Source organism: Pan paniscus, chromosome 18 (genome assembly GCF_029289425.2).
Source record: "Pan paniscus chromosome 18, NHGRI_mPanPan1-v2.0_pri, whole genome shotgun sequence".
NCBI lineage: Eukaryota > Metazoa > Chordata > Mammalia > Primates > Hominidae > Pan > Pan paniscus.
This window is the reverse complement of record NC_073267.2, coordinates 38,065,946-38,093,890: the sequence shown is the minus strand read 5'-3', so window position 1 is coordinate 38,093,890 and position 27,945 is coordinate 38,065,946. Positions and strand designations below refer to the sequence as shown.

Here is a 27,945-nt window from a genome sequence, read left to right as displayed (position 1 = left end):
TTAGTCTTGAACTCCTGGGCTCAGGTGATCTGCTCGCCTTGGCCTCCCAAAATGCTAGGATTACAGGCGTGAGCCACTGTGCCCAGCCAATCTATGTAACTTTTCATGGAAGGCAAATCTATAAAGAAAGCAGATCATTTGTTACTTGGGACTTGGGTAGGTGGGAGTGAGGATTTAATGCAAATAAGCATGAGGAAACTTTTTGAGATTATGTAAGTATTCAAAAACTGAATTTTTGTAATTGTTGTACAACTCTATAAATTTGCCAAAACTCATCGAAATGTGCATTTAAAATAAATAAATTTTGTGCACTGTGTATTATACCTCAAAAAAGCTGATAAAATATAAATTGGAACAAAAGTACTGGAAAACAGTAAGTTGGGGATGAATGAGGGTGATCAAAATTAATGCATCCTTCAAGATGAAACTAGTGATTTTAATTTTACAATTAGTTTTTTTAATTACTTGTTAATTCAAGTACACATATTACATTTCAAGGGTAATCGTGAATAGAACTAGAACATACAACTTTTAAACAAATAGAGAGGAAAAACCTTGATCAATCTAATAGAATGCATTGGGGAAAAGAATTGGAGAAATAATATGGTTAACAGAAAGCACAATATATGATGACAGAAGTAAATATAAATTTATCCATAACCACAATAAACTTAAATGGTCTAAATTAGTTAAAGACAGACACTTGAAGACTGGATAAAAATGTGAAAATCCAGGTATAACCCGTAATAGTTAAAAACATGAAGACACAAAATTCTGAAGGCATGAGATGAGTAAATGATAAATAAAACAAATATTAACCAATATATGGCTGATATAGCTATTTTCATATCAAAAACTATAATTTAAGACAAAAAAAATTCTGAGGAATAAAAGTCATTATGTAAAGACATGTATGCATGTAACAATTCAACCGTAAAATATATGAAGCACAAATTGGCAGAATTACAAAGAAAAATGGCTAAATCCTCAACCTTGAAGAAACTTAAACCTCTGAGTCAATGATAATCAAAATGTAGTAAGATTATCTCAGATTTTTACCACTGTATTTAAAAAGCTTAATTTAAAGGAAATATATAGACTTCTGTATGCTCAAATTAGAGAATATATATATACTTTGAAGCCTGATAAAGTCTTAGGAGAACTGAATCTATGCTAGCCTATGAATCAAATCACAACAAATAAACAAACATTATAACATGCGGCCTATACTCTGTAACCAAAATGCAATTTATTAGAGAAAAAAATGTAAATTTCTTTCATCTTCAAACTAAAGGCATACCTTAAATAATTTTTCAGTCAAAGAAGACATGAAAATGAAAATCAGAAGATATTTGGAAGTGAAATACTACATAACAAAACTTGTGAGATAGAGCTGAGGCAGTACTGAAAGGGTAATTTATATCTTTACATGTTTATATTGAAAAATAGGCTGAAAATTAGTTAAGTGTCCACCTTAGGAAGTTTAGAAAGAGAAAAAGAGATTGGGCATGGTGGCTCAGGCCTGTAATCCCAGCACTTTGGGAGGCGAAGGAGGGTGGATTACCTGAGGTCGGGAGTTCAAGACCAGCTTGGCCAACATGGTGAAACCCCTGTCTCTACTGAAAATACAAAAATTAGCTGGGTGTGGTGGTGGGTGGCTATAATCCCAGCTACTTGGGAGGCTGAGGCAGGAGAATCACTTGAACCTGGGGGGCAGAGGTTGCAGTGAGCTGAGATCGTGCCACTGCACTCCAGCCAGGGAGACAGAATGAGAACCTGTCTCAAAAAAAAAAAAAAAAAACAGGTTGTAACCCATCCGCCAAGATATTCCCCCAGTACATTAAAACAATTAAACAGATTCAACAAAGTAAATATGTTTCTGTCCTCTGTCTCATGTCTCTCAGGCAGCAGGGCTTCCCATGTATTTTATGCTAGCAGGCACTGTCCCACACCCACCTGAAACCATGGTGTCTTCAGGCTTCTTCTGTCGTAAAACGTGCCTTTGGATCCACTACCAACAACTTCTTGACAAGGTCCAGTGCTAAAGCAACAATTGGGCAAATCACAGTGAAAAGGATAAATATATTATCAGTAACAGTATGCCAGAATTAACAGGCCACCATCCAGAAAGAGCAGAGAGGGTCTGAGATCATCAGGGAGTCAGCAGACAGGGCCCCCTAATCTTCCTCATTCTCTGTATTCAGAGTACTGTGAGAAGACCAGGAATGACAATGACACTCCCTGTCTCCTGCTGCTGGGACATCAGTCACTACCTCTTCGTTGCCTGTTCCCTCTCTTGTTGCTAGACTCAAGGTCAAACTAATTAAAGCTAAACTTCTACCCAATTCTAAGATAACTGGGATGCACAGCAAACTCTCCCTGACATCTACAGATGGATGGGTGACAGTTACTCAGCCAGGGAGAGGCTCCCTGGAACTGCAGACTTGTCAGAAATAAAACTTGACTACTCCAGCAAGCAACAAATGCACGCTGGCCTGTATATTACAACATTATTATTCCTTAAATATTCTGACATTTAACACAATCACCTATGTTATGTTATTTGACATTTAATTTTCTACTTTCTCTTCAGGGAACTAAAGTTGCCAGGATAAATTATAAAATACAAAGTAACTAAAGACATCTAGTTTTTACACGCTTGCTTACTCAAAGGAAACCTTGTAACTAAAAAGTTACAAGTGCATTTATTTTGCTCATTAAAATAGGTACCAGGCACTTGTGTACATTATCCCTAACCCTCAAAAAACCTTTTAAGGTAGGGATTATTGAGGGTCCCTTTACACAGAAAGAAATTGGAGACAGAGGTTAAATAACTTGCCTAAGGCCACACAGCTAAGTAGTAGCAGACCCAGGACCTGAGTACATGCTCTTAATAATTTCCAGTGCCTCTCAAATGGTGTGAAACTAACGATAGAAAATAAGAACAGAATTGACAGGAGAAAACACCATGGAATTTGGAGAGAAACTCCCACCACAGGACACCCACATTTTAGAATATCACAAATTCTTAACCCTTTCATATTCATACCTTTCTCTGAGACTTCTGCCCAGACTTTAGGAATGAAGTTGTGTTTTCCACTGGAGATCTGATCCTTCAGTGACACTTGAGTCCTATGCTCAGAGAAAGGTGGATACCCACTAAGGCTTAATAATGGTAGAGAGAGAAAGGAAAAGAAATCAAGTGGCATTCTCAGTGGCATTCAGATATAAAGATTTCTTTTTCAGCATAATGAAAAGTCTGATTTTTCTTTAAATCAATGGTCAAAAAGTGAGCTAGGCTGGGCACAATGGCTCATGCTTGAAATCCCAGTACTTTGGGAGGCCGAGGCAAGAGGATCACTTGAGCCCAGGAGTTCAAGACCAGCCTGGGCAACATGGCAAAACCCCATCACTACAAAAAATAGAAAAATTAGCTGGGCATGGTGGTGTGCGCATGTAGTCCCAGCTACTCAGGAGGCTGAGGTGGGAGGATCACTTGACCCAGGAGGCAGAGGCTACAGTTAGCCAAGATCAAGCCACTGCATGCCAGCCTGGACAACAGAGCAAGACACATTTGTGACTTCATCTAATCACCTCCTACCAGTCTGTGAAGCAATGAAAATATTTCTTACCAGATAAAAAGAATAACTCCTAAAACCCAGCAGTCCAACAGAAACAAGAACTTCAGGAGCCAAGCAGGTGGGGGTTCCACATAAGGTTCTCACGAGAGAGGTCTCTCCCAAAATCTTGGAGTGCCCAAAATCAGTAATCTAAAATTCAGTACAAAAGGGAATAATGTTGAACTTGTCATAAAATAAAAAGATTAACATAGTCTGCCAGTCCAAGAAGACACGTAGGCTAGATCAGTTTCTATTGTACAATTCACACCTGCCATTAATCTGGAATCTACAGATTCATGTCTTTGCAAGTTAAGACATTTAACTGTGCTTAAATTAAAATTCCTGAGCCTAGGAATCTCAACACTCAGGCTTTCCAACTTAACCTATGTCCTCTGTAATCTTACAAAAAGCTTATTACCTTTATCACAGACACTTCAGGATTCTAATTAGTTCTACATGGTTCTTAGACCCCACTGTCTCAAACATGGCTGCGCTATGGAATACCTGGGGAGCTTGAAAAAACATGCTTATACCTGAGTGCCACGCTCAGCTTCTGAGGTAAAGCCTGGGTATCATAAATCCTAACAAGAGATTCTAAAGTGATGCCAGGCTTGATAAACAGGGAAAGGCAGGGCATGTGATTACACTCATTCATTCATTCACCTGTTCTGCTCAAAGGGAGGCAGTGTCCCCAAGGTCTGTGCTGAGGAGAAAGCTGCTCTGCCTTCGAGGTGTACCCCGGGTCTGTGCTGAGCAGAACGCAGCTCCGCCCTCGCGGTGCCCCCGGCCCGCCCGCCCGGGTCTGTGCTGAGGAAAACACTGCTCCGCCTTCGCTGTACCTCCGAAGTCTGTGCAGAGGAGAACTCAGCTCGCCCTCAAGATGCAATCTGGGTCTGTGCTGAGGGAACGCAGCTCCGCCCTCGCAAAGGCGCCCAGGGCGGGCGCAGGCGCAGAGAGGCGCCCAGGGCGGGCGCAGGCGCAGAGAGGCGCCCAGGGCGGGCGCAGGCGCAGAGAGGCGCCCAGGGCGGGCGCAGGCGCAGAGAGGCGCCCAGGGCGGGCGCAGGCGCAGAGAGGCGCCCAGGGCGGGCGCAGGCGCAGAGAGGCGCCCAGGGCGGGCGCAGGCGCAGAGAGGCGCCCAGGGCGGGCGCAGGCGCAGAGAGGCGCCCAGGGCGGGCGCAGGCGCAGAGAGGCGCCCAGGGCGGGCGCAGGCGCAGAGAGGCGCACATTTTATGAATAGCAAATCAATTTCTCCCTGCTCCTCTTACATCGAGGCTGGACACACGTTTACAGGGGATCAGTGTGAAGGGAAGCTGGTGAGGCTTCCTGGGAAGCCCCCTGCCTGCGTCTCCCAGTGGACTCCTTGGGAGCGCCCCCTCCCCCGCTCTGCCCAACAGCGCCTGAACTGTGGCCGCTTGCACTCCTGTTGCCTCCCCAGTGGCTTGAACTCCAGAACTTGCCACCCTTCAGTGGAATTCCTGGAGGAGTGAGGAGCTCTGTGCTATGCTTGGCCACCGAACATGGGCCATCTCTCCTATTATGGTTTGAAATGTACCGTAGTGTCTTGTTTGGTAATTGTATAATAATATGGGGAGACTGTGCGGGTGTCTGCTAGCTTGTCTGCTGGTTCTTACTCATGGTGCCTTCTTCCCTTTCAGACTCGGATATCTTTGTGTGCTTCTTGGGGCCCTTGGAAGGGTGTCTGTGGGGTTTCCATGAGGCCAGAGACAGAGGTTCCTTCTCACGAGGATGGTGTTTGCTTTCACATGGACAGCCCAGACCACCTGGAACCAAGTGCACAGAAGCCCCACCATCCCCGGGCCTCCCAGGTGTGATGGGTGAGCGGTCCAAGTCCGCAGGAGGCCAGAGGCTCTTTGTGGTTGAATCTGTGAGTTTCCTTTCCTTTTTTCCTCCCACTCCTTTTAATGCTAATGAATTCCATGTTTTGGGGCAGGGGCCAGGGTTATCTCTTCTTCTGTCTTCACCCAAGGTGAGGCCTTTCAGGCTCCCAGCTTGATATGGGGGTGAATCCCCTATCAGCCTCCTCATGCCTTGACCTCTGTCTACCCCCCTACTCCCTCCAAGGTCGAAGCCCAACTTGCCAGGTTGGCAAATGCTCACAGGCAACAATGGCCCCAGCGCTCCTCCCTAGGTTCTTGATTTTCCCCTGAAACTTGGCCTGGAGGTTTCCCACTAGCTTAGCAGCCCTTTGATGCTTTTAACGTAATTTTGTTATTGTTTTATCCAAAATTCTTGCTTGTTTTCAGAGGGAAAGCAGGTCGGCCATTACTGCACAGAGAATCTGGGACAGTTATTATAACCATAGAAATTTATTTTCCATGTGCTGTCCCATCTTCTTGATGAGACAGATGTTTAACAGCTGGAGAACTGGACCCCGTATTTGTCCCCATCTTGCCTAGCAACAGAAGGTAGTCACTAATCAGGGATTTTCGAGCCCATTGCTTAAGGCCTTCGTTGACCCAAAGGATAGTGGGTCCCTGCTCCTCTTCCTGCGGAGAGGCCCAGGTGCCCAGAGGGCCCTCCTGGCTTGGCTGCCTACAGAGTGGCTGATGAAGTGTCCGCTGTGCGCACAGGACACCCAGCCCCACTCCTCCCCAGGCAGCCCCTCAAACAGCTGTTCCTCTGCCTGCTTCGGCTGTGGACCTGAGGCTGAGAGGCTGAGCCATCGCCCTGAGCCGCATGCAGGGGAGTGGCAGGCCTGGACCCGGTGCCCAGACCTGGCTCACGTGACCTTACTTTTTCCACTGTGCCTGCTTCTCCCTCCCAGGCTCTGTGACCTTGGGCAGCCATGGCCATCCTGTGCCCATTCCCAGCTGTAAAATGAGAGGCTGGGCTGGCTGATCTCAAATGTCCCCTGCCAGCCTGAGATTCTGTGTTGTGTCCTGGGGTGTGACTGTGACATGCCTCCGAAGGCAGCTGCCAGTGCTCATGAGGGAGGCCTTTTTCCTGAGTTAAGGCAGGTGGGGGGACTGGGGGTGAGTTGAGGGACTGGGAGGTGGGGGAAGCACACAGACAGTCCTCCCCAGCTGAGCGCTCGTGGTGAATTACCTTCAGTCCCAGGCTCAGTGCTTTGGAAATGCTCTCAGGCCCAGCACCCAGGCCTGGAACCAGCCTCCAGGCCCCTGGCCCTCCCTTTCTCTACTGGAATCTTCCAGACCGAGGCAGGTCAGCTGAAAGTCACCGACTCTGCCTTCCACAAACTCATAGCTGACAGACCATTCCATGTCCCCTCCCAGCCCCGTCCCAGGAGCGGAACTCACTTTGCCTTCCCACCGTCCAGGCCGACTCACTGTCCGTCACTCTCTGGGTCCCACCCACTGTCCCACCGACTTCATTGGTCTAAAAATATGCTCTGGCATCTTCTTGGAAAGCAGCAGGAATGATGGGCCCTGCTGATAAGGTGAAGAAAGTGACCCGAGGGGGCAAACTTACGGACGGGACATACTTTGGCAAAATAACAAAACAGCGGGACCTGAAGGCTGGCTTCCCAAGCGTCCTCAAGGCCTTGTGCTAGGAAGAGGACCCTCGGGCTTAGGAAAGTGAAAACCAGGCTCAGGTCCCTCACCCAGACCCTTCTGCCCGCTTTGGGAGGGAGCCCAAGAAGTCAGCTAGGGAGGGACCTCCCGGTGGGACCTGAGTCCTGATTGGAACTTTCTGGGGGCTTTCTTGGCATTTTACGTGTGTTGTCACAACTCCTTGACGGGAGAATTAAGCATGGTCTGTGGGATTCCACTGGGAGAGGACCCCTAAAAGCCTGGGCCGGGCCTCCTCCCAATTTCACCCCATATGCCTTTCCCTTTGCTTATTACGCTTTGTGTCTTTTGCTGTAGTAAACCGTAGCCATGACTTTTGCAAGTCCTCCTAGATTAACACTGAACTTGGGGGTGGTTTTAGGGACCCTGACGTACCTTTGGATGTCAACTTGCTTTAGCACTATTTGTTGAAACAATAATCTTTTCCACATTGAATTGATTTGGCACTTTTGTTCAAAATCAATTGTAAAGATTTGCTACATGAATGTAAACATTTATTCCTGGACTCTTGTTTTTTTTTTCATGAGACGGAGTCTCGCTCTGTCACCCAGGCTGGAGTGCAGTGGTGCGATCTCAGCTCACTGCAAGCTCCGCCTCCTGGATTCACACCATTCTCCTGCCTCGGCCTCCTGAGTAGCTGGGACTACAGGTGCCCACCACCACACCCGCCACCACGCTCTACTAAAAATACAATTTTTTTTTTGTATTTTTAGTAGAGACGGGGTTTCACCATGTCAGCCAGGATGGTCTCGATCTCCTGACCTCGTGATCCATCCGTCTTGGCCTCCCAAAGTCCTGGGATTACAGGCATGAGCTACCACACCTGGCCTATTCCTGGACTCTTGTTCTGTTTAATTGCCTATCTTTATGTCAGTACCATGCTATCTTGATGACTATGGCTTCTTAGTAAGTTTATTTTTTATTTTTTATTCTTTTTGGGGATGGAGTTTCTCTCTTGTTGCCCAGGCTGGAGTGCAGTGGTGTGATCTTGGCTCACTGCAACCTCTGCCTTCCAGGTTCAAGTGATTCTCCTGCATCAGGCTCGCGAGTAGCTGGGATTATAGGCGTCTGCCACCACACCTGGCTAATTTTTTGTATTTTTAGTAGAGATGGAGTTTCACTGTGTTGACTAGGCTGGTCTCGAACTCCTGACCTCAGGTGATCTACCCGCCTCAGCCTCCCAAAGTGCTAGGATTACAGACGTGAGCCACCATGCCCAGCCCAGCTTCTTAGTAAATTTTAAAATCAATATGTTTTCCAACTCTGTTCTTATTTTTCAAAATTATTTTGCCTATTGTGGGTTTTTTTTTTTTGCATTTCCATTCAGCTTGCCGAGTTTTATTAAAAAGGTTACTGGGATTTTGATTGAGGTTGCATTGAATGAATGTGCCAACTGAGGAGGCTTGACATCTTGACAATAATGAGCCTTCCCATCCGTAAACATGGAATAGCTCTTCTTTTAATATATCTCAGCATTGTTTTGTAGTTTTCAGTTTACATGTCTTGTGATTCTTTTGTTTATTCCTGAGTATTTTATTCTTTTTGATGCTATTGTGAATGGAATGGTTTTCTCAGTTTCAAGATTGTTCATTGCTATTATATAGAAGTTGAATTGGCCAGGCACAGTGGCTCATGCCTGTAATCTCAGAACTTTGGGAGGCTGAAGCAGGAAGATTGCTTGAGCCCAGGATTTCTGGGCCAGCCTGGGCAACATAGTGAGACTCCATCTCTACAAAAAAAATACAAAAATCAGCCAGCGTGGTGGTGTGCACCTGTAGTTCCAGCTCCTTGGGAGGCTGAGGCTGGAGGATGGCTTCAGCCTGGGAAGTTGAGGCTGTAGTAAGCCATAATGGTGACATTGCACTCCAGCCTAGGTGACAGAGTGATACCCTGTCTAGAGAAAAAAAAAAGAATTGATTTTTGTATATTGATTATACCCTGTGACCTTGCTAAATTTATTAGTACCAATATTTATTTTATGGATGCCTTAGGATTTTCTATATATAAGATAATGCCATCTGTAAATAAAGACAGTTTTATTTTTTCCTTTCTAATCTGGATGCCTTTAATTTCTTTATTTGCCTCATTGATTAGAAATAGCAAAGGTGGGCATCTTTGCCTTGTTTGTGGTGAGAAGAGGAAAGCAGTCATTCACCACAAAGTGTGATGTTAACTGTGGGTTTTTATAGGTGTCTTTTATCAGATTTCATAAATTCTCTTTTATTCCTACTTTGTTGAGAATTTTTATTATGAATCTGTGATGGATTTTGTCATATAGTTTTTCCAATATCTGTTGAAGTCACCATGTGTTTTTTGTCCTTTATTCTGTTAATATAATATATTATATTGATTTTCAGATGTTAAACCAACCTTGCATTCCTGGGATAAATCCCACTTAGTTATGGTGTATAATCCTATTTATATGTTGCTAGGCTTGGGTTGCTATTACTAGTTTACAGAATGAATTGGGAAGCATTACCTCTCCCTTCATTTTCTCATTCATTCATTTTATTTTACTATCATATATATATATATATATATATATAATTTCATATTATCATATTTTAGTTTTTAGAGAGAGTGTCTTGCCCTGTCACCCAGGCTGGATTGCGGTGGTGTGATCATAGCTCACTGCAGTATCAACCTCCTGGACTCAAGCGATCCTCCTGCCTGGGACTATAGGCATGCACCACCATGCCCAGCTAATCATCCATTTCTTTCTTTTTTTAAAACAAATTTTATTTTTTTGAGAGGGAGCCTTGCTCTGTTGCCCAGGCTGGAGTGCAGTGGCACAATCTCAGCTCACTGCAACCCCTATCTTCCAGGTTCAAGCCTCAGCCTTCTGCATAGCTGGGACTACAAGTGTGCGCCACCACACCCAGCTAGTTTTTGTGTTTTTTATTAGAGACAGAGTTTCACTATATGTTGGCTAGGCTGGTCTCGAACTCCTGACCTCAGCTAATCCACCTGCTTCGGCCTCCCAAAGTGCTGGGATTACAGATGTGAACCACCATGCCTGACCAGAATCATTCATTTCTTTTCAAGTGGCTATCTTACGGTATTTTAGGGCATGGCTAGGAGCAGTTTTGTTTTCTCTTCTCAAGACAGAGTTTTTGTAGGATGTCATAGAGTTCATGTCTGCAGCTCACAGTGTCATTGTCTGTGTCCCCAGCTCCACGTACTGGCAGGTGTGCTGCAAGCTGGGCAGGTGCTCTGTGTCCGTGGGATACCTTACCCGACACTCCCGGCCCTCCTCTGCAAGCCGTGCCCTGATCCTCCCTGCAGGGACTGGGGATTGGGTCTGTTCACCCAGAAGCTGGGATACCTGGCTGAGGGCACTTCTCTCCCTCTTCTCTTTGAACAGAGTGGCCGCAAACCCAAAGGTGCGGGAGCAAGTGCGGCTGGAGCTGAGCTTCGTCAACTCAGACCTGCAGATGCTCAAGGAAGAGCTGGAGGGGCTGAACATCTCGGTGGGCGTCTATCAGAACACAGAGTAAGTGGGAGCAGCACACCTTCCAGAAGCCTCTGAGCCAGAGATCCTTCATACATCCAGGGTATGAAGAGGTACCTGGGTACGAACCTTATCTGCACAGAGGCTAGATAGGGTTCTAGACTGGGGTATGGCAGCCTCAACTTTGGGAAGTGAGAGAACCATCAGGTTTGGGGTTGAGTGAGGTGCTAGACTGGAAGGGATGAGCCCATTTGTTGGGAAATATCTGCAGTGTTGAACAAAAAGGCATTTGTGAGGCCGGGCACAGTGGCTCACTCCCATAATCCCAACACTTTGAGAGGCTGAGGCATGTGGATCACCTGAGGTCAGGAGTTCGAGACCAGTCTGGCCAACATGGTGAAACCCCGTCTCTACTAAAAATAAAAAAAAATAGCCGGACATGGTAGTGCACACTTATAATCCTGGCTTCTCAGAGGCTGAGGCAGAATTGCTTGAACCCGGGAGCTGGACGTTTCAGTGAGCCGAGATCACACTACTGTACTCCAGCCCGGCTGACAGAGCAAGACTCTGTCTCAAAACAAACAAACAGACAAAAAAAAAAATGAAGACAGTATAAAATCTAGTGTAAATATACGTGATGAACCAAGATAAGTTTAAAAGTTAGATGCCTTGGATTTTATAGTTAATTTTCAGTAATTCTGCATAGTCACATTTCATAGACATGCAAACATTAGCAAGATATGTTATTAAATTCAACTGAACAGACATTGAGCAAGGATATTTTAGTGAGTCACCATAATTTTCCTAAGAAACATTAAAGGGCCATTGTTAGGACAATACCTTTCCAATGTTGGCTAATTATTTTCTCATTTATTTGCCAAGGAACAAAAAGCATACGCAAATACTTCGGGATTAAGGCCAAAGGCCAAAATTGACCCTGTAAGGGGAGGCCACTATGCACACACAGAGATTCTGTGCACTGTATTTACGTTGGACTGCAGTCTGTTTCCTAGCTGGAGGTGACAAACTGAAACAGAAAAATCCAAATTAAAACAAAGTAACACACCAGTCTCCTTTTAAGGTTGTATTTCTTTTTTTTTTTTTTTGACACAGAGTCTCCCTCTCTCACCCAGGTTGGAGTGCAGTGGCGAGATCTCAGCTCACTGCAATCTCCACCTCCTGGGTTCAAGCGATTCTTGTGCCTCAGCCACCTGAGTAGCTGGGATTGCAGGTGTGTACCATCACACTTGGCTAATTATTATTATTATTATTATTATTATTATTTTTTGTAGAGACAGGGTTTCATCATGTTGGCCAGGCTGGTCTTGAACTCCTGGTCTCAAGTAATCTGCCTGCCTTGGCCTCCCAAAGTGCTGGGATTACAGATGTGAGCCACTGTGCCTGGCTCCTAGGTCAATTTTGAAGGCACTCTATCATATCATTCTCCATAACTCAATTTTGGAATCGATTTCTGCAAGGTGAAAGCCAACAACACCATCCCTCAGAATTGCAATACATCTCCAAAAATGGAGATCTAACTATGAAAGAAATGCCCCTCTTGCCTCATGCCTGTAATCCCAGCTCCTCAGGAGGCTGAGGTGGGAGATCGCTTGAGCCCAGGAGTTCAAGGCCAGCCTGGGCAACTTAGTGAAACCCCATCTCTACAAAAAATAGGAAAATTAGCCGGGCATGGTGGTGCACACCTGCAGTCCCAGCTACTCAGAAGGCTGAGGTGGGAAGATCACTTGAGCCAGGGAGGTCGAGACTGCAGTAATGGCAACAGAAAGAAGTCCTGTCTCAAAAAACACAAAAACAAAACCAAACCCTAAGTGAAATGCTTCTTTTTAAGGAGAAATAACTTTGAGACAGTTCAAAGAAGGGTTTACGTGCTTTTTCAGTGTGGGCATGAGACTTCTCAAAAAGTAGGTGGGCCCCAGGGGAAACTCAGTCGGAAAATAGCTCCCTGGATTTGGAAACCTTGAGTCACCTATGGAATGTGTGTTTCCTGGTGCTGGTCCTCCACAGGGCACCGGGGTGGTTTCAGAGCTGGAGGGGAAGCGTCATAAGTGTCTGTCGTGGATATTCTTTGAAATTTAAAACTTACATCCTCTTTTATTAATAGTGTATTTTTTTCTTAAATCATGTATCCAGTTTAGGTTATGTCTTTGGAAGAATAGCTAAAGTTTTTTCTCTAACATTTTATTATGAAACTTTCCAAACTTTTCAAAAAATTTTAAGAATTTTCTAGCAAACCCCTGTGTACTCACTTCTTCCAAGAACATACTGTCAGCATTGCTTCCTGACATATTTGTCCATCTGTGTATTCTTGTGTCTGTTAGGTTGGTTTGAAGGTAATTGCAGTTTTTGCCATTGAAAGTAATGGCTAAAGGCTGGGCACAGTGGCTCATGCCTGTAATCCCAGCACTTTGGGAGGCTGAAGCAGGCGGATCACTTGAGCTCGGGAGTTGAAGACTAGGCTGGCATGCAATAATGGGGTTCCCTGAAAACTTGGAAAAGCTACCCTCCCCTCTCTGCTGCACACAAAAACTTACTTGTCTCAGATCCATAAGATCTGTGATTTCATCTTCATATAAATAGCCATCTTCACTGTAATGTTCCAGGATAAAATCCTTAAAGAAAAATGAGGTTAGATACTATAAAATGTGATTGAAAACCATGTATGTGCATAACAGTAATATGTCAATTGTGAACCTGTTTCTAAAAAGGCAGAATAAAGAAAAACTTAGAGTGATTTTCAAAGTGGGGGGATTTATTTTCTTAATTTATGTAGTTTTTTTTATATGGAGTCTTGCTCTGTAGCCCAGGCTGGAGTGCAGTGGCACAATCTCGGCTCACTGCAACCTCTGCCTCCCAGGTTCACGCAATTCTCCTTCCTCAGCCTCTCAAGGAGCTGGGGTTACAGGCGCCCACCACAACGTCTGGCTAATTGTTGTACTTCTGACCTCAGGTGATCCACCCACCTCAACCTCCCAAAGTGCTGGGATTACAGATGTCAGCCACCGTGTCTGGCCATAGATTTTTTTTTTTTTTTAAACAGGGTTTCACTCCTGTTGCCCAGGCTAGAATGCAATGTTGCAATCTCGGGTCACTGCAACCTCCACCTCCCAGGCTCAAGTGATTCTCGTGCCTCAGCCTCCCAAGTAGCTGGGATTACAGGCATGTGCCACCATGCCCAGCTAATTTTTGTATTTTTAGTGGAGATGGAGTTTCACCACATTGCCCAGGCTGGTCTCAAACTCCTGGGCTCAAGCAGTCCATCTGCCTCAGCCTCCCAAAGTGCTGGGATTACAGGTGTGAGCACTGCACCCCATGCCTATGTTTTTAAATGCTGTGTTGCTTCAGTAAAAGTGAGAGTTGAAGTTAATTTTTTGCTTAAAAATGTCTTTGTGTCTGCGCATCATGGCTCACATCTGTAATCCCAGCACTTTGTGAAGACAGGGCAGGTAAATCACTTGAGCCCAGGAGTTTGAGACTAGTCTATGGACTATACATTCAACCATACTGCAAACACTGCAGATATTCAGGGGCTCAGACTTGCAATTCTGGGCCTCCCTCAGGACCCAGACAAGTTTCCCAGCACAGACCCTGAGGGTAGGACTGTCATAACAGTCCCCAGATACAGGTTTCCTTTGCCAAGAAGACCCTTAACCATGTTATAAAGGCATTTTATTTTATTTTATCTTTGAGGCAGGGTCTCACGTGGTTGCCTAGGCTGGAGTGCAGTGGTGCAATCGTGGCTCACCGCAGCCTCGACTTCTCTGGGCTCAAGTAATCCTCCTACTTTAGCCTCCCAAGTAGCTGGGACCACAGGCACGTGCCACAAGCTAATTTCATTTTTGTATTTTTTAATAGAGATGGGGTTTTGCCCCGTCACCCCACCGCTGCCTCTACAAGTGCTGGCTCCCCCAAGCTGCAAGAAAGGTGATCACATAGATCGCTCAATTATGTCTTCCCAAGTGACTGTGTAACCTCTTTACACAACTTCTACATTAAAGCTCCTCCTGTTTTTGTGTGTTCAATGTACAGACACACAGACAAACACTTGTCTTACAAAAATGGATTTGTACTAAATATACAACTTTGTTGTGCCTTCTTTTTCTTTTTCTAAGAGATGAGGGTCTCGCTCTGTCGTCCAGGGTGGAGTGCAATGGTGCAATCATAGCTCACTGCAGCCTTGAACTCCTGGGCTCAAGTCATCCTCCCACTTCAGCTTCTCCAGTAGAGGGGACTATAGGTGTGCACCATCACACTCAGCTAATATTGTTATTTTTCGTAAAGACAGAGTCTTCCTATGTTGCCTAGGCTGGTCTTGGACTCCTGGCCTCAGGTGATCCTCCCACCTCAGCTTCCCAAAGTGTTGGAATTACAGGTATGAGCCACTGCGCTCGGCTGACTATGCCTCTTTTCTTTAAACTTGGCCATGGGCTGGGTATGGTGGCTCACACCTGTAATCCCAGTGCTTTGGGAGGCTGAGGTAGGTAGATCACTTGAGGTCAGGTGTTCCAGACCAGCCTGGCCAACATGGTGAAACCCTGTCTCCATTAAAAATTAAAAAAATAAAAAAATAAAATAGCTGGGCATGGTGGTTAAAAGGGGTCAGGTGTAGTGACTCATGCCTGTGATCCCAGCACTTTGGGAGGCCAAGGTGGGAGAATCACTTGAGACCAGGAGTTTGAGACCAGCATGGACAACATAGTGAAACCCCATCTCTACAAATAATAAAAAAACTAGCCAGGCGTGCTGAGGCAGAAGGAGGATCACTTGAGCCCAGGAGGTTGAGGCTGCAGTGAGCCATGATCACGTCACTGCACTCCAATCTTATGTTCACCTCATAAAAGTCAAAGAGGATTTTGATTAAATTATATATGTGATCCTGAATTTGAAACTTAGTAAACTAGGGTAGATTAATGTACTTAGTGGGATAAAAAAAATTATCTAACTGGCCAGGCACGATGGCTCACCCCTGTAATCTCAGCACTTTGGGAGGCCGAGGCAGGTGGATCACTTGAGGCCAGGAGTTCGAGACCAGCCTGGCCAACTTGGTGAAACCCCATCTCTACTAAAAATCCAAAAATTAGCCAGGCATGCTGGCAGGTGCCTGTAATCCCAGCTACTCAGGAGGCTGAGGCAGGAGAATAGCTTGAGCCCAGGATGTGGAGGTTGCAGTGAGCTGAGATTGAGCCATTGTACTCCAGCTTGGATGACAGAGCGAGACTTCATCTAAAAAAAAAAAAATAATAATCCTAACTCACTGTAAACATTAGGGACAAAACGAGAATTTCTACCATCACTGTTATTACTTAGCCTAATTCCAAACATTCTCTAGCCCACACATTAAGAAAAATAAGAGACATAAAATCTTGGAAAGAAACAAAATAATTTTTTGCAACACAACAGCATGTTTATAAAACCCAATAGCGTCAACTGAAACATTACTAAATTAATAAGAATTCAATAAAGTGGCAAAGAAGTTAACACATGAAAGTCAATAGTAAAAAAGAAAAGTCAATATTTTTCCTTTCTTATACAAGCAATAACCAATTAGAAAAACTTAACAGACAGCCAGGTGTGGTGGCTCACATCTGTAATCCCAGCAGTTTTCAAGGCTGAGGTAGGCGGATCATTTGAGGTCAGGAGTTTGCGACCAGCCTGGCCAGCAAGGTGAAACCCTGTCTCTACTAAAAATACAAAAAATTAGGTGGGTATGGTGGCAGGTGCCTCTAATCCCAGCTACCCAGGAGGCTGAGGCAGGAGAATCACTTGGACCTGGGGGGCAGAGGTTGCAGTGAGCCAAGACTGCACCACTGTACTCCAGCCTGGGCGACACAGTGAGACTCTGTCTCAAAAACAAACAAACAAACAAACAAAACCTAACAGAGAAACAATACCTTTCACAATAGCAACAAAAATACATTTCTAGGGATACAATTAATACGATTAAGCAGAAAACTATTAAACTTTACTGAAGAACAGATGTGATTTCATTTTCTTTCATTGATTCGAATTTTTTTTTTTTTTTTATGAGACAAGCTATCATTCTGTTTTCCAGGATGGACTGCAGGGGCTCAATCACAGCTGACTGCAGCCTCGACCTCTTGGGCTCAAGCAAGCCACCTCAGCCTCCTAAGTAGCTGGGACTAAAGGTGTGAGCCACTGTCCCTGGCCCTATTTCCTCAAAATAAAACAAAATCAGCCAGCTGCAGTGGCTCACGCCTGTAATCCCAACACTTTGGGAAGCTGAGGCGGGTGGATCACTTGAGGTCAGGAGTTCGAGAACAGCCTGGCCAACATGGTGAAACCCTGTCTCTACTAAAAATATAAAAATTAGCTGGGTGTGGCGGTGGATGCCTGTAATCCCAGGTACTCAGGAGGCTGAAGCAGGATAATCGCTTGAACCCAGGAGACAGAGGTTGCAGTGAGCCAAGACTGTGCCACTGCACTCCGGCCTGGGCTTCAGAGCGAGACTCCCTCTCTAAATAAATAAATACATAAAATAAAACAAAATCACACTGTGAAGCTTCACTGATTATTAAAAAAATCACACGGACACACAAGTCACAGTTGAAATGGAATTGCCCTAATTCAGTCTGCTGAACCACTTCTGCAGTACCTGTGTTTCTCTCAAATATGGAAGGGAAAAAATACAACAGAAAGTCCCTCAAACGTTCTCATTTTCATATGACTGACATTTGTAGAGTCTCTTTTAGGCTAAAATGACATGGTTGGAAGCCTGTGCTGAATGGCAGTTGGCCATGTCCACAACATGTGAATATTTTCATTTGCTTTAATGTGGAATTCGGAACATGACCCAGTTGAATCCTTAAAAATGCCTATAAAATTCCTAAGTTTCTCCAAGAGACTCTTCCTTTGAAATGCTTGCATTCTTGGCCGGACGCGGTGGCTCACGCCTGTAATCCCAGCACTTTGGGAGGTTGAGGCAGGCGGATCATCTGAGGTCAGGAGTTCAAGACCAGCCTGGCCAACATGGTGAAACCCTGTCTTTGCTAATAAAAATTAGCTGGGTGTGGTGGCACATGCCTGTAATCCCAGCTACTTGTGAAACTGAAGCAGGAGAATCGCTTGAACCCAGGAGGCAGAGGTTGCAGTGAGCTGAGATCATGCCATTGGACTCCAGCTTGGGCAACAAGAGTGAAACTCCATCTCAAAAAATAATGCTTACATTCTTGTAGCCCAGCACCAAGCAACAGACAAATTAAATCGTAAAGAAACTTCTACAATAGCAGCAACAGACATTTCCAAACAGGTGGATTGTTTTGAGTCCCACAGGCCAGTGGCAAGTCACATCTATTTTTGCATTTATATATACACACGTATATTTTAAATAAAAATAGAGATGGGGCTGGGTGTGGTGGCTCACATCTATAATCTCAGCACTTTTGCTGGAGGTGGAAGCAGGAAGATCGCTTGCGGCCAGGAGCTGAAGACCAGCCTGGGCATCGTAGTGAGGAGACCCCATCTCTTAAAAAAGAAAAAGAAAAAGACAGAGAGAGAAAGAGATGACTGTGCATGATGGCTGACGCCTGTAATACCAGTACTTTGGAAGGCCAAGGTGGGCAGATCACCTGAGGTCAGGAGTTCAAGACCAGCCTGGCCAGGATGGTGAAACCCTGTCTCTACTAAAAATACAAAAATTAGCCTGGCGCAGTGGCTCACACCTCTAATCCCAGCACTCTGAGAGGCCGAGGCAGGTGGATCATGAGGTCAGGAGTTCAAGACCAGCCTGGCCAGGATGGTGAAACTCTGTCTCTACTAAAAATACAAAAATTAGCCGGCGTGGTGGTGGGTTCCTGAAAAACCCCAGCTACTCAGGAGGCTGAGGCAGAGAATTGCTTGAACCCGGGAGGTGGAGTTTACAGTGAGCCGAGATCACACCACTGTACTCCAGCCTGGGCGACAGAGCGAGGCTTCATCTCAAAAAATATACATATATACACACAAAAATTAGTTGGCCATGGTGGTGCATGCCTGTAGTCCCAGCTTCTCAGGAGGCTGAGGAAGGAGAATTGCTTGAACCCAGAAGGTGGAGGTTACAGTGAGCTGAGATTGCACCATTGCACTCCAGCCTGGGCAACACAGTGAGACTGTGTCTCAAAAAAAAAAAAAAAAAAAAAGAGAGAGAGAAGGCCTCATTCTGTTGCCCAGGCTGGTCTCCAACTCCTGGCCTCAAGCTGTCCTCTTGCCTCAGCCTCCCAAAGCGCTAAGATTATAGGTGTGAACCATTGCATCTGGGCATAAGTCTCACGTAAAAGTTCAGGCAGGCTGTGGCAGTGTGGCATAAAGCTGCAATTCTTGGATTGTTTTCATTGCTTTCTACCCAGAACATAAACTTTCCGGCAAACTTGAGTCCTGAAACACTCAGAATACCAACTTCCCTTCTCCAGTCCCAAAATAAACCCCAAACTCACAGGATTTAAACAAGGCAGCAGTCAAAAAGGCCTCTATTTATGTCAAACAACTCACTGTCTCTGAGAATGAAGGTCAAGTGCTTCCAAAGTATTAACCAATTGCTTTTAAAAGTAGTAGTTGGCCAGGAGCGGTGGCTCACACCTGTAATCCCAGCACTTTGGGAGGCCGAGGCGGGTGGATAGAGTACGAGACCAGCCTGGCCAACATAGTGAAACCCTATCTCTACTAAAAACACAAATTAGCCAGGCATGATGGCGGGTGCCTGTAATCCCACCTACTCAGGAGGCTGAGGCAGGAGAATCACTTGAACCCGGGAGGTGGAGGTTGCAGTGAGCTGAGATGGCCGTCACTGCCCTCCAGCCTGGGCAACAAGAGCGAAACTCCAGCTCAAAAAAAAAAAAAAAAAAAAAGAAAGAAAGAAAGAAAAAAAAAGTAATAGTCAAAATGTCATAAGATGTTTTCTTTTCTAAACTAAAAGTAGTCCAAGATGAGCCAACTAAGAGGATTATCATGGAAAGTAAAATAAGCCAGGCACAGTGGCTCATGCCTATAATCCCAGCACTTTGGGAGGCTGAGGCAGGAGGACTGCTTGAACCCAGGAGTTTGAGACCAGCCTGGGCAACAGTGGGAAACTCTGTCTCTACGAAAAATACAAAAATTGGCCGGGCTTGGTGGCTCACGCCTATAATCCCAGCACTTTGGAAGGCCAAGGCAGGTGGATCACCTGTGGTCAGGAGTTCGAGACCCACCTGACCAACATGGAGAAACCCCGTCTCTATTAAAAATACATAATTAGCCAGGCATGGTGGCACAGGCCTGTAATCCCAGCTACTCGGAAGGCTGAGGCAGGAGAATCGCTTGAACCCAGGAGGTGGAGGTTGTGGTGAGCCGAGATCATGCCATTGCACTCCAGCCTGGGCAACAAGAGCTAAACTCCATCTCAATAAAAAAGAAAGAAAAATGCAACAATTAGCCAGGCACGGTGGCACACGCCTGTATTACCAGCTACTCAGGAGGCTGAAGTGGGAGGATCAACTGAGCCCAGGAGGCAGGGGTTGCAGTGAGCCAAGATCATGCCACTGCATGCCAGCCTGGGTGAAACAGTGAGACTCTGTCTCAAAATAATAAAGAAAAAGAAAAAAAAAAGAACATAAAATATTTCTTCGAAGCAATTTTCGTGATGCTAGGATTAATTCCTATAACCAATGCCTGGGCTGCATGATGCAAACTTGGGCCACCCTGCATCTCATCCCTTTTCCCTTCCTTGATGGAATTTGGAGGTGACTGGTTAAAAACTCAAATTGATGGAGTTGAAGAGGGAAGGAAGAGGAGGGTATTCCAGGCACAGGACGGTCTCCCGGCCCCAGCCTCAGGGCACGGTCTCTCCTGTGTTCTCCATTGAAGCACCCCTTCCACTTCCCACTTGAATCCCCCACTGACCCAAGGGCCCCGCAGGCAGGGCTTGTGGCACCTCTGGCACCCAGCACAGTGCCAGGCACAGGTGGGCTTATGAGGATCTGCCAAATGGGAGAGGAGTCCAGATACGCAGGAACGTGGCAGGGGGACACACAAGCAAAGACTGGTTATTCAAATATTTAATGGGAGTGAATTGACATCTTTGATTTCCTTTGAAATTGCATCACAAATAAGACAGACTGATATTAGCCATTAATTTCATTCTCTTTTTTTTTTTTTTTTGAGACAGTTTCACTGTTGCCCAGGCTGGAGTGCAGTGGCACAATCTCAGCTCACTGCATCCTCTGCCTCCTGGGTTCAAGCGCCTCTCTCATGCCTCAGCCTCTCGAGTAACTGGGATTACAGGCAAATGCCACTATGCCCAGCTAATTTTTTTTTTTTGAGATGGGATCTCACTCTGTCGCCCAGGCTGGAGGGCAGTGGCATGATCTTGGCTCCCTGCAACCTCCACCTCTACCTCCCGGATTCGAACGATTCACCTGCCTCAGCCTCTCCAGTAACTGGGATTACAGGTGTGCACCACCACGTCCAGCTAATTTCTGTATGTTTGGTAGAGACCCCACTTTACTGGAAGTACATTGAGGAACTTTGATAATCTTAAAGAAGCCAGTGTTTTTCTTTTGAACATTTCTCCATTTTCCTTTATTTTCAGCCTTCTACTAGTCGAAAGCGGCCTCCTGAAGGGGAAGCCGAGGGTGCCGAGACCACAAAGCGCCCGGCTGTGTGTGCTGCTGTGTTGTGAACTCCGTGGTTTGAACATGAAAGAAATGTACCTTCTTTCACTCTGTCATCTTTCTTTTCTTTGAGTCTGTTTTTTTATAGTTTGTATATTAATTATGGAAATAATTGCTTTTTCACAGTCACTGATGTACAATTAAAAACCTGATGGAACCTGGGCTTTGTGCTTCTGCTTGATAATCGGTTCTTTAGTTGAATGGCTTTATTATTTATTTATTTGAGACGGAGTCTCACTCTGTTGCCCAGCCTGAAGTGTAGTGGTGCAAGCTTGGCTCACTGCAACCTCTGCTTCCCAGGTTCAAGCGATTCTCGTGCCTCAGCCTCCTGAGTAGCTGGGATTACAGGTATGCGCCACCATGCCAAGCTAATTTTTATATTTTTTTGTAGAGACAGGGTTTTGCCATGTTGGCCAGCCTGGTCTTGAACTTCTGACCTCAGGTGATCCGCCTGCCTCGGTCTCTTAAAGTGCTGGGATTACACACGTGAGCCACTATGCCTAGCCTGAATGGCTTTTTTATATTTAAAGTTGTTGTGTGCCTTTCATCTGGAGCTACACCTTGGCTATCACTAGGCAGGTTTCCCAGGACGTCACCCTGGTCTCAGCCTGTGAGAGCTGAATGCAAATTCTAAGGGCCCCTTGGAAAGTTCCAGGGAAAGGAGCATAGCGAGGTTGGGGGAGGAGTTTGTAGAGACTGGCTGGCTGGCTGCTGACATCTTCATGAGAACAGCAGGTACCTTGGTGCATAATAACAGGCCAGGTTATATTCTCATCCTTGCCCTCATAAAGATACAGGTCTACAGTCTCTGAAACCCTTGGGCTAGATAAGTTGTGAAATTTAATTACCCAATTTTAGGAAGGTGGTAAGGCAGATCTACTATGTGTATGTGTAGCACCCCAGTGGAGTCCTACACATGTGGAGTCCTACCCTAGTGGAGACCAAACATGTTAATATTTCCACAGCAAATATTCACAGTAAGAGGGATAGAGAAAGATTATAGGTAGTTGCATATTGATTCATATCAGTCTTTTCTTCCAAATGAGCTACAATGACTCATTTTTGAGAGCTGTTTGGGTTTTGGAAGTGGAGATAAGGCACGGTTATGTCTTGATGACCCAATAATGACCGGGGAGGCCCTGTGCAAAGACTTACCCTTGGCTGCTCTTGTCCTCACAGTGATTCTATGAGGTCCTCTAGCCACTGTCATGTCACAGGTGAGGAAACCAAAGTTGGAGGATGAAGGTAACTTTTCTGATGTCGCGCAGCTGGTAAATGGCAGAGCTGGGACCCAACCCAGGTCTTTTTGACTCTAAAACTAATGTTCCTTATTGTCCACTGAATCTGCTTTTATAACTTTGCTTGGTCGATGCTAGGACACTTTGTAGCTCACTGGCCATGCCATGAATTGAGTGCCGTGGTTCAAAGGCCACTGGTGATTCAGTCAAGGCAGGCTCGAGGGCACACAGCCATTTCCTTAGGAAATAGGGATGGTGGTTGAAAATTTCTATTAAAGGGTATATAAGCATTCTGAGACTTGGCTGGCCGGGTGTAGGGGGTTTGTTGGGAATTTAGGTGGTTTGCATGTTTAAAGGAATAAGACTGAGATTGCCAATTAGATGGGTTTTAGCTCATTTGAATATTTAATGTGGAGGCTGTGGTTTCCTGGGACATTTTTCCCACTGTGGAGAGTTAGCCACCTTTTCTCTGTTTCTTTTTTCTTTTTTTTTTTTTTAATCGAGATGAAGGTGACAATCATCTTACGCTTGTCACCCAGGCTGGAATGCAATGGTGCGACCTCAGCTCACTGCAACCTACGCCTCCTGGGTTCAAGCGATTCTCCTGACTCAGCCTCCTGAGTAGCTGGGATTACAGCCACCTGCCACCATGCCCAGCTAATTTTTGTATTTTTAGTAGAGATGGGGTTTCACCATGTTGGTCAGGCTGGTCTTGAACCCCTGACCTCAGGCAATCCGCCCGCCTCCCTCCCAAAGTACTGGGATTAGAGGCATGAGCTACCATGCCCAGCTGCCCTTCTCTGTTTCCAGAGCATTTTGTATTAACTCCCTCTCATGATATCTTCCATGGCAGGCTGAATAATGGCCCCTCCAAAGTGTCCTCAACTTAATCCCCGGAATCTGTGACTATGTTCCTTTCCATGACAAAAGGGACTTTGCAGATGTGATTAAGCATCTTGAGATGGGAACTTATCCTATGTTGCCTGTGGGCCCAGTGTCCCATCACAGTGCTTTTTTTTTTTTTTTTTTTGAGACGGAGTTTTTTGCTCTTGGTGCCCAGGCTGGAGTGCAATGATGCAATCTCAGATCACTGCAACTCCACCTCCCAAGGTTCAAGCGATTCTCTTGCCTCAGCCTTCTGAGCAGCTGGATTACAGGTGCTCGCCAACATGTCCAGCTAATTTTTGTTTTTCCAGTAGAGATGGGGTTTCACCATGTTGGCCAGGCTAGTCTCGAACTCCTGATCTCGTGATCTGCCCACCTTGGCATCCCAAAGTGCTGGGATTACAGGCGTGAGCCACCACATCCAGCCTACAGTGCTCTTTTAAGAGGGACTCAGCAGTCAGTGGAGATGGCAATGCGATGATGACTGAGTGTCTTAGTCTTTTTTGTATTGCTATGCAATATCTGAGGCTGGGTAATTTATAAAGAACAGGTTTATTTCTTAGAGTTCTGGAGGCTGGGAAGGTCAAGATCAAGGGGCCTGCTTCTGGTGAGGGTCTTCTTGCTGTGTCATCCCATGATGGAAGGTATCACATCAAGAGAGAAAGGGGGCTGAACTCACTCCTTTTATTAGGAACCCATCCCCATGATAATTAACCCTCTGCTGAGATAACATTATTACTCTATTAATGAGGGCAGATCTTTCATGACCTAATCTCCTCTTAAAGGTCCCACCTCTCAACACTGTTGCATTGGAGATTAAATTTCCAACACATGAACTTTGGGGAACACATTCAAACCATAGCACTGTGCAGAGATTGGAGTGATATGCTTTAAAAATGGAGGAAAGGGCCACAATCCAGGGTATATAGGTAACCACTAAAAGCAGAAAAAGGCAAGAAAACGGATTTTCCCTTCAGAACCTCCTGAAGGAATCAGTCCTTTACAACTTGACTTTAGCCAAGTGAAACTGATTTGAGGCTTCTGAACTATAGAACAATAAGATATTAAGTCTGTGTTGTTGTAAGCCAATCAGTTCGTGGTAATTTGTTACAGCAGCCATAGAAAACTAATTGACTCACCAATGGGAGAAATCAGCTGCTGATTGAAGGTTACCAAACATCTACTTCCTTTCCTAACGTCACTTTAATTTTATCTTGGAGGAATTCTTTTCCCTACCCCATTAAGTTATGGGAGATGGGGCCAGGCATGGTGGCTTAGCAATCCCAGCACTTTGGGAGGCTGAGGCGGGTGGATCACTTGAGGTCTGGAGTTTGAGACTAGCCTGGACAACATAGTGAAACCCCATCTTTACTAAAAATACAAAAATTAGCCAGGTGTGGTGGTGGGCACCTGTAATCCCAGCTACTCCAGAGGCTGTGGCATGAGAATTGCTTGAACCTAGGAGGCAGAGGTTGCAGTGAGCTGAGATTGCACCATTGCACTCCAGCTTGTGTGACAGAGTGAGACTCCATCTCAAAAAAAAAAAAAAAAAAAGTTATGGGAGAGGATGGTAAAGCTAAGTATCTTTTGCACCTACTCACCAGCCCCACCACTGCAGAAGCTGAAGGGGTTCCTAGAGGCTTCTTCTGCCATGGAGCTGTTCCCACTGGCCCCTAGCTAGAGGTGGGTGTAGGACTTTGAAACATGAACAAATGGAGCTGGGATGGCAATGGCGGGAACAATATTGTGCTAATCTGAACTCTGCACTTCCTAACTTTGGCTCTTGGTAAATTACCTCAAATTGCTGAGCCTTTGTTTCCATATTTATAAAATGGGTGCAGTAAGAGTACCAACCTCTTCTATGCTATTTGGAGGAGGCAGGTCCATAAGGTACCTGGCATGTGGTAGGGGATTCATGAATGTTGGCTTCTATCATTAAGGGTGGGGGAGCCACATAAGTAGCCAGAGGGAGTCATAGAAAGTTCTTGAGCCAGAGAAGTAAGATAATCTTTTCAGCTTTTTGTGCAGCATAAAAGGCGGGTAATTTTCTTGCCTTTGACCAAGGAAATTTGGGACGTGCCAGGCCTGGGGTGAATGGTGGGAACCCAAGTAGAGGGATATTTCTCATTGGCTGAATTCACTGTGATTCCATTTTGCGGAGCAGCCAGGTTGCTTCATGGTGGACCTGCTGCATGCCTACATGATGGTGCCGTGGATAGCTCTTGTTTGTGCCAGCCCTGTACCTGATACCTCCTGTGGTAATTGCATCCCTATTTTTCAGAAGGAAGCATCCCTCCTCCCACTTTCTGGTTTTCCCCATGTCCTTCTGGAGGGGATGACCCCAACCGCTTCCTGAAGTGGCTTCATGAAAGCCAGGTCTGGCCAGGCTGGATGTGGTGGTTGGCTCAGGCAGGGGCATGTGGCCCAAACGGGTCCAGTGAAAGTCAGTCCTGGGACTTTGGCTGGAACTATTGGGGAACAGGCTCTGCTTTCTTGCACAGATGTGAATTAGGAGCTGCTCAGGCCACTATGTGGAAAGAATTGCATGAGAATGAAGTAATCAAAGGGAAGCAAGCACTGAGAGATTAGAGAGACTTATCTTGTATAAGTGCCTGTATCCAGCTATGCCTGAGGTGAGGTACCACCCCAGGCCTTTTCAGTCATGCTATCAGTTTTGTTCCTTTTTTCTGTTTTACTCTTGGTGGAGTTATTTTTTTTTCCTTGTTACTTGAATAAGAAAAATACCAAACTAGAAGGCTGGGTGCAGTGGCTCACGCCTGTAATCCCAGTACTTTGGGAGGCCAAGGCAGCTGGATCATGAGGTGAGGAGTTTGAGATCAGCCTGACCAACATGGTGAAATCCTGTCTCTACTAAGAATACAAAAAAATTAGCCAGGCGTGGTGGTGCGTGCCTTTAATCCCAGCTACTCAGGAGGCTGAGGCAGGAGAATTGCTTGCATCTGGGAGGCAGAGGTTGCAGTGAGCCGAGATCGTGCCACTGCACTCCAGCCTAGGTGACAGAGCAAGACTCCATCTCAAAAAAAACAAAAACAAAAACAAAAAAAAAACCAGACTAGTAAATGCAACCATTTACAAATCCCAAGAGACTCTTGAAGATTCTTTTTGTTAGTAGGGAAAACATTCTCCATTTTTCTGCCCACTTTAGGGTTTTCAGAGAAGTTTGGGGGAGAGAAAGGAAAGCAAAGAGGTGGGAAGAAAGAGTCCTTGCAACCCCAAGTTGGGCGAACTCCTCCCAGCTACTTATACCACAGGGTTTTGGGAGCAGAGCCCCTTTCATTAAACTTTTAGGATTCTTGGATGGATAGGGTGGGAATTACACCAGTGAAACTCAGCTTTGTGTGTGCCAGGCATTGGGCCCTGGGATATGCAGTCATGTGTTGTATAATGACATTTTAGTCAATGACAAACCACATGTAAGTCAGTGGTACCATAAGACGATTATGGAGCTGAAAAATTCCTATTGCTTAGTGACATAGCCATTGTAATGTTAGGGTAATGCATTTCTGTGTTTCTGGTGATGCTGGTGTAAACAAATCTGTGCTGCCAGTTCTATAAAAGCATAGCATGTACAATTACATACAATGTATAATACTTGATAATGAACAACTACGTTACTGTTTATTTTATTTTTTTGAGACGGAGTCTTGCTCTGTCGCACAGGCTGGAGTGCAGTGGCGCGATCTTGGTTCACTGCAACTTCTGCCTCACAGGTTGAAGCGATTCTTCTGCCTCAGCCTCCTGAGTAGCAGGGAATACAGGCACCCACCTCCACGGCCAGCTAATCTTTGTATTTTTAGCAGAGATGGGGTTTCACCACACTGCCCAGGCTGGTCTCAAACTCCTGACCTCAAATGATCTGCCCACCTCAGCCACCTGAAGTGCTGGGATTACCCACATGAGACACTGTGCCCAGCCCTGGTGTATTTAGTGTTTTTCATAATTTTAGAATGTATGTCTTCTACTTACATTAAAAAATAGTTAACTATAAAACAGCCTCAGGCAGGTCCTTCAGGAAGCATTCTGGAAGAAGAAGGCATTGTTATCACAGGAGATGACATCTCCAGGCGTGTAATTGCCCAGGCGGGAGTGCAGTGGCACGATCTCGGCTCACTGCAACCTCCGCCTCCTAGGTTCAAGCGATTCTCCTGCGTCAGTCTCCTGAGTAGCTGGGATTACAGGTGCACACCACCATGCCTGGCTAAGTTTTGTATTTTTAGTAGAGATGAGGGTTTCACCACGTTGGCCAGGATGGTCTTGAACTCCTGACCTCAAATGATCTGCCTGCCTCAGCCTCCCAAAGTGCTGGGATTACAGGCGTGAGACACCACGACTGGCAAAATTTTTAAGATACATTTCAGTAAGCTAAGGTTAATTTATTGAAGAAAAGCTTTAAAAAATTTTGCTGTAGCCTAAGCATATGGTGTTTATAAAGTCTACAGTAGTGTACAGTAAGGTCCTATGCCTTCACACTCATTGACTCATCCACAGCATCTTCCAGTCCTGCAAGCTCCTTTCGTGGTA

The 27,945-nt window shown here is 45.5% G+C and overlaps 1 protein-coding gene across 4 annotated transcripts in view; it reads right to left on the bottom strand.

The window, feature by feature from the left end:
• The window catches only part of LOC129393047 (sodium/hydrogen exchanger 9B1-like), a 72,523-nt gene extending 67,952 nt beyond the window's left edge, over positions 1-4,571 (bottom strand). Inside the window, exons 1-4 of one of the 4 annotated variants that reach the window (XM_063597972.1) lie at positions 4,284-4,571; positions 3,633-3,770; positions 3,050-3,165; positions 1,957-2,041 (exon numbers count right to left, since the gene is read on the bottom strand). Coding sequence is in view for 1 of the 4 variants with exons in the window: in XM_063597974.1 (XP_063454044.1) it covers positions 1,957-1,966 (10 nt within the window). In the remaining 3 variants the exon portion in view is untranslated. The remainder of the gene's footprint in view (positions 1-1,956; positions 2,042-3,049; positions 3,166-3,632; positions 3,771-4,283) is intronic. The other 3 variants (XM_063597973.1, XM_063597974.1, XR_008621443.2) reach the window with 3 other exon arrangements.
• Between the last annotated feature and the right edge of the window lie 23,374 nt (positions 4,572-27,945).